General features: G+C 41.6%; 1 protein-coding gene across 4 annotated transcripts in view; it reads left to right on the top strand.

The window, feature by feature from the left end:
* The window catches only part of LOC135200260 (organic cation transporter protein-like), a 70654-nt gene that overhangs the window by 34474 nt on the left and 28680 nt on the right, over positions 1–7500 (top strand). For all 4 annotated transcript variants that reach the window (XR_010311234.1, XM_064228737.1, XM_064228736.1 and 1 more), the window contains exon 2: positions 7284–7391. Coding sequence is in view for 3 of the 4 variants with exons in the window: in XM_064228737.1 (XP_064084807.1) it covers positions 7307–7391 (85 nt within the window). In the remaining variant the exon portion in view is untranslated. The remainder of the gene's footprint in view (positions 1–7283; positions 7392–7500) is intronic.

Raw genomic sequence — 7500 nt, 5'->3', positions numbered from 1 at the left:
CAAAATTGTCCCCTTCGGTTAACATATGAAAATGTATTAATTCCGAGGTAGAGCGAATTAGACTTTGAAGGACAGGTATGACGAGTTTCTCAACAGTATTTTTTATAGATTTATGTCAATCTAGTAATCTAAGGTGAGTTTTGTATTTTTGAGCGCGTACGTGCACGCTCGCTCTCTTGATTAATCAGTTTCCTGCCTCTCGTCTGAATTCTTTGCTACTGCGTATTCGTGCATCAAGTCACAACTAACTGTTTAGACATGATAAAAAAAACAGTGAATTAAAATTCTCTCTCTCTCTCTCTCTCTCTCTCTCTCTCCTCTCTCTCTCTCTCTCTCTCTCTCTCCAGTAGTACACACTGCTATAAAATGATACTAAGTTTATTCTGGAATCGCTAAGAAACAGTGCCTGTATTAATGAAATTTCTTGCAAAACAATCGCAGACAGAATAGTGTGGTAATCAAGAGACTTGGAAGTTCATATCACAAGCACTGCTATAATTAATGAGTAGAATATAAATGCTTTTTACCATAAGCAGGCGTGTGCCAATGCCTGGTAATAATAAAACTCGAGCAGAAATATTTTTAGCTGGAGTGAATGCGGATCTAAGGTTCATTGTGTACTGATATACTACCGAGAAGAAGCCTTGATATTCTTAGTTATCCCCCTGAAGATCCGAAGGTTTATCTGAGGAACGAACCCAACGCGGGAACACGAGAGGGATATATTTTAGTCTCATGCGATTGCACAAAGACGAAGAACTTTTAAGCTGCAGACGTATAAAGTTGTATAATGATCCACGTGTAGGCAGTTAAGATATTAAATAGCAGCCGTAGCACGCGCGAGAAGTTGAAATGTGGGATATCGGTCCCGATTAAGCTCGGTACTGCTGAATGAAACGTGTTGCCTAGGTTGGGGTTCCAGGTATCCTGCAAGAGGCTGGCCGATAGTTCCTGGTAGGGTAACTACAATTTATATTTTACGTATGGCAGGAAATGTATTCCTTAACTATTGCGCTTATTATTGTCTTATTAGAGAGAGAGGAGAGAGAAAGATAAAGAGAGAGAGAGAGAGATAGAGAGAGAAGGAAGGGGGTCGGGGTGAGGGCTGTGTGTGTGTGTGTGTGTGTTTGTGACTCTTTGTGTGTGTTAGGCAGCGTACTCGATTCTTCATTGCTTCTCTTGCGTTGATGCCAAGGGAACGCCGGGCACACCCCCGTCTGGCATCCAAAGACCGCCGTTTAAGCTTCTGTTTGTTCGCGGATTGTTATCACTGGGACATGCCCGCTGCCAGATTATGAAAATTACGATGTATTTATTTTTTTCTAATTTGGGAAGTGTTAACAGTTGGATTTATGTGGTTCTGAGACAGTAAGATGATATCCGCGATCCATGTCACGTTCCTGCTTCTTATAAAGTTCCCCGGGTGTTCTTTGTTTATATCGAGTCATTGTTCTAGAATATAATGCGAGCCTCTTTCGGACGAATAGACCACAAAAAACACAAAAACATAAAGTTTGCTTTGCGATATTTGAAACCAGAGGTGTTTGAAACTAGCTATACGCCACGAAGGCTGAGTTGTACAACTAGAAATACCTCTATCTGGTCCTAGAGCAGCCTTCTTTTTCTAGAATTCCCCATCTCTCTGTTGCAGTGGCGTCTCTCTCTCTCTCTCTCTCTCTCTCTCTCTCTCTCTCTCTCTCTGGTGTCTACACCAATGTCTCTTGGCACATGTATTTGCTTCCTTCAGCTCGAGTGTAGTTATCCGTCACAACTTTTTTTTTTTTCTTTTTTTTTGAGGTTGCGTCACCATAATCGTGGCTGTTAGTGGCATACTAGCAATACATATTGAAACTAGGTTACTTGATTTATTGTTACAGGAGTAAAAAACGGAGAAGATAAGAATACGACTGACTGAAACCGAATAGATTGGATGGAGACTGAATGAAATTGGAGGATGCACAAAGAAAAAGGATGGGAACAGTAGTAGTAAAAGTTCCATTCTCTCTCTCTCTCTCTCTCTCTCTCTCTCTCTCTCTCTCTCTCTCTCTCACACACACACACACACATGCAAACACATGAATATATGGAAATAAATAATTTTGATAATTTAGCCATAAATTAACCTAAAGCTCATCGCCACTAAAATACTTCCGCAATAAGACACTGGTGCGTGTCCCTCTATGTCTGTTTTTTTGCTAGCAAACACGAAGACATAGGCCCTCTTCAATTGTTGTTAGAGAACTTATATTACTGTAAGTTTCTGCCTAGTTCATGTCACAGTTTAACTTACTGAATGGATTTGCATTTTGAGAGAGAGAGAGAGCATATTTGCTTCGTAATATTGAAACTTCTTTATATTGGCGTTGAAGTACCATGAAATAAATGTAATGGTAGTATCATAATGTATTGCATGCTATCTACGTGTTTTATGTAAAGCTATTTTGTGACATTCATTTTTGTGATTTGTTTTAATTGCACATATTTTATGTTTCATTAATGCATTGGCAACATTTGTCTTTAAATTTCAGTCAGACCTAATTTAGATGTCACTTTGTAACTTTACTTATAATCAGAGCTTCGGCTGGTTATAAAACAAAAGCCTATCGGGTAGTCGGGTATCCCTTGACCTGTGCTATCCTACCTGGGTCATTGTGTTTTCAGCTGTACTTGCTAACTGACGTTTTTGGGTATTAGGATATACTATATATTGTGAAAACTTCTTTTCGTGTGTTTTCAACTCGTGTTTTTTGCAAGGCCTTCCACTTTTCAGTGCTGGGTTTACTAAATAGCCTAGTGTGTACATGTTTTTAAAATAATTTTTATGGGGTTTAGTTGTGTGTACTATGTATCATCTTTGTTCACCGTGTATATTTATCTGGGGGAAGGATAAAACTTGAACCAAGGTTCTATCCACATCTTCAATGTTAGATCAATGTCTTCCTCCATCTTCATGAGTTTGTAGGGGTCCCTCAAACTTGCCAGGACCCATATATTTATATTTTTCTGAGGTATGCTGACTGTAACTTTCATATAGTATTAGCATCCTAATGCCACTCCTAGTGGTCTAAATCTTACCTGACTTGGTACTGAGACTTCTGCAAGCGAGCGGGTTCCCAAAGTGGCCAACGTACGCCGACACGGTCAAGGGATATCTGGGCCTGACTGATAAGCTTTTGTCTTTTCGTCAGTAACCACTGAAAGCTACAGTTCAAATACATAGGAAAAATACATATTACTTTTAAATTTGGTATTTTTGCGTGAGTGGAATGCCTTGTGCTGATGTGATTTTGTATTTTTCCTCCTTTTGTGAGAAGCTGATTTCTGTGCTGTTGTGAAGCCTTTACCGATTGGGCTTTTACCACTAGTACCCTAGTGTCTATTCTTGAGAGGTTTTAGTGAGGTTTGTGTGAGTTTTTGATGCTTGTTGTTCACCTCACTCGTATGTAGATCCCCTCTGTTCTCGTGATAGCTACCACGGAAGGAAAACCTGAAAATAATTGTTTGGGGAAAGAGAAACCACCCGATCCCACTCTCAGTGAGCAAGACCAAATTGATCAAGGGGAGGGGCCCCTCCAAGCAGAAATGAAGCCACGCTTCAGAAGAGGGCCTTTTGAAGTGGTGGAGGCACAGTTTTCAAGGTTTTACAGCCATCTCTTCCTTGTGGAAAAATCCTCAGGGGGATGGAGGCCAGTTGTAGACCTGTCACCAGGAGGTGGCAAACATCCTCCTACTGGTGTTGGCCAAACAATTGACCTGTTTGCCATGGCTTGAAACATTGAACTCCCATTCTACCACTCGCCATCCATTGGACAATATGGATGTGTGTGCTTTTCCCCCTTCAGGCAGTTAAGAAAGGTTCTGACTTGACTTTTCACAGCCCAGGGCCTGATGATGACATCGGTGATTCCTGCCTGGCCCCCGATGGAGTTTATGCAGACTGGTGGTACTGATGATTGATGTTCCAAGGGAACTTCCTCAGTTCCTGACCCTTCTGGTTCAAGAGCCCAACAGGAGGTACCACCGATAATTGATAACCCACCACCTTTACGGTTGGAGGCTATCCAGCAGCTCTTGAGAAAGAAGGGCTATTGGAGAGATGCTGCAAAATTAATCTCTAACACTCTCCAACCAATGTCTGTGATTAGTGCCATCAAGAGGGTTATTCTCTGCTCAAAGAGTCTATACACAGGTTGGCCCACTTCTTACTGTACCTCCAGCAAGAGGACCTCTTAGTAATGGTGGTGAAGGGATACAGAGCAGCCCATGCACGAATGCTCAAATGAGAGGAATATATTTGTCCACTGCCAGGAGCCGTTGACCTTCATTAGGGATTCAAACAGTCATGTCCCCTTAAGGAAGTAATCAAGGCCCCTGAGTGGGGTGTCACATGGGTCCTGGCAAGTTTGAGGGACCCCTACAAACTCATGAAGATGGAGGAAGACATTGATCTAACATTGAAGATGGTCTTCCTTCTGGTATTAACATTTACCAAGAGAGTGGGGGAGCTAGCTACACAGCCTGTCCTACAGGCTCTTGCACCAGGAGGGGTGGACTTCCTTATTCTTCAAGTTCATGCCAGAGTTCATGGCAAAGACACAGAACCTAGCAGTCCTGGACCTGAGGTTTGAGAGATTCTCTGTCTTTTCCTGGAGGGATTTCATCAGAAGGAACAGGGAGGAGATGCTTTTGTTTCCAATCAGAGCTGTCAAGTATTACCTGAAATGAAAAGCGCCATACTGACCAGCATGCAATAAGTGGTTTGTGAGTATGGACGGGAAGAACAAGGTGGTGTTAAAAAACACCATCTCTTTTTGGTTAAGGGAAGTCATCACCAGGGAATATTCCTCCAACTGGTAAGATGAAGCCCCCCAGAGAAAGGTGAAGGCCCACACCCTCTGGGGGATGACTTACAGTCACTTACTGGAAGAGCAATTCAGTGCTCCAGGTGATGAAGGCAGGAGTGTGGAAGAGTCAGCCTACCTTTACAGCTCTCTACCTCTGGGATTTGGTACACAAGTCCCTGAACACATTCACCCTTGGCACCGTGGTCATGGCCCAGCATATGGTATAAGGGCCATAGTGCCCCACAAGAGGGCCTCCGCCTAAGAAGAGATACAATTTACGCCCTTAAGGGGCGGGTGAGGATAGAGCAAAGGAAGCTGACAAATCCTCACTGAGGGAACCTGAGGAATGGAGGGTTAACCCCCATCCTCATATGGTTTAAGAGAAGGGCCACATATCAAGTGACTCAAATCTTCACTCATGAGGGAGTCAGAGCAGCCCACGATAGTCTCTGGTCTGGAAGTGGGTAGTATGTTCTAAGGAATCCCAGATGATCCAAGGCACTCTCACCTAACTTAGTTGCATGTAGATTGTCCTTCCTCCTTAGATTCGTATCCCCTTAGGAATAGATATCAAGCTTTTAATGTAATTCGTATTTTTCCTATTTATAAAAACCGCGGCTTTCATAAAGGACTTACTTACCACCCCTTGTCATTCCAATTCCACCCTCTGTACTGAATGACAGTACAGGCCAGGCCAATGCCTAATAGGCTTTTATTTTAGTCAGAACACAGCCGAAGTGGGAGATGCACTGGATTACCCCTTTTATGATAGCTATGGTTGTATACTCGGGAAAATGCAAATTACTGTAAAATGATGATAAGAATAATAATGACTATTATTATTATCATTATTAGTTAGATATTTGGAGTCATGGGAACCCGACTATTTTCCACTGTAAGTTTATCACTAGTTCACAAAGCACGAGTACATTGAATGCGATAAGCAAGGACCCACTTACAGGCATGCATACATACATACATTCATAATACATATACACACATACCTATAATGAATGGGATAGCAACCAGTTTACTGGGTAGCATGGAACAGCTACTCAACATTTGTTACTTACGCCATGTCAGTCATTTGTAAAATTCATTCTTCATAGTTCCCAGAGAGCTGAAAAGCAGGACAGACATCTAGCGCAGTACAGGAACTAACTGCGGACGGAGGATTCGCCAGTCGGTAATTGGCTCGAATACTAAATTAACCCGAATAAAGCAAGAGAGACCTGTCCCGGAATAAATATTTTGCGTGAGAGTTCGTCCTCCTCCCTTCTTTGTTCTTTGTTCTTTGTCCTCTATTTAATTAAGAGAAATGGTTGCGTTTCTTTTGCAGTAAGGACGTCTTTCGGTTCCTTCCCCCTCTTACCGGAGAATTATGTAGTTTGAGCGTCGTGCGTTTTTGTAACGGAAACAGAGGGAATGCGGCAGGCTACGAGAGAGGGTTTGTCGTATAGGTGAATTAATTCGGAGAATTGATGATATTCGCTGTCGCCGCCGTGATGGAAAAGGCATTTCCCCTTTCCTGTGAGTCTGCTGCAGGTGCAGTTACTCAGGCGATGAGTTTTCTCTCTCAATCTCTGTTTGCTTTTCGGCCAACGCATCCCAGTTTTACCCACGCACATATTTTAGCAAGACCTTGTGTTTTAGAATGTGTGGTATTGGGTTAATGAGCTAAACCGCCATCCTTTTGACCCAAAAAATCATAAAATTATAAGATCTGGAGTTAGGCAGACGGATAAGTTTCATAATACAAATATTTGCACTTAAAATTTTGGCAACTCCAGTGGAAACAGGATTCTTCTGTAAGCGGAAGCAGCGTTGTTTGTTGTGCGTTCGTGTTCTTTCTTATTATTGTTCAGTCTCATTGCATTCTCAAGGATGTAGTTACCTTGGGTAAGATAAGCATGTGGTGGGAGGTAATTGCATCGAATGTGAGAGGTTCATATTCACACACACACACACACACACACACACACACACACACACACACACATATATTCTGGAAGAGCTGTGATAGTACTTCTCGCAAAGGTTCTCTTATGTCCCGAGACCAAAAGTACATTACACGCCAATCGAGAAGATACTTTATACATTGCATTTCAGGTTCAATAACTTGTGGCTAAGAATAACATACCCACAAGTTTATGTATCCATCAATATGCATGGGTATGTCTGTATATGTATACTTTCTACAAGGAATACACGGTTTTTGCACGATAATTGGATTCACATGTAATCAGAATTTTATAAGACAACAGGTCTCAAACGTTATTGCTGGAATTTGAACAAAACAATTGCTTGTTTTTCTCTTGATAATTCTCTCATTGACGTCTAAAACGGAGTAGTCTATATTATTATTATTATTATTATTATTATTATTATTATTATTATTATTATTATTATTATTATTATTATTATTATTATTATTAACAGAAGGCGAATGGAGGCGAAGAGAGATGCCCAGCAGTAAGTTCGACGAGCTCCTGGCTCGACTGGGGACGGGGAGATGGAATTACCTGTGCTTCTTGGCTGTGGCCTACTGTAAGTCCAGCATTTATGTTCTAGTGCTTATATATACATAGTATGTGTATAAGAGTATTTGGGGGTTCTTATACACACATATGCACCAACTCAAATAATTTAGTACGTG

Source organism: Macrobrachium nipponense, chromosome 26 (assembly GCF_015104395.2).
Source record: "Macrobrachium nipponense isolate FS-2020 chromosome 26, ASM1510439v2, whole genome shotgun sequence".
Lineage (NCBI taxonomy): Eukaryota > Metazoa > Arthropoda > Malacostraca > Decapoda > Palaemonidae > Macrobrachium > Macrobrachium nipponense.
Note: the sequence above shows the minus strand (reverse complement) of the source record. Positions and strands in the feature narration are given on the sequence as shown.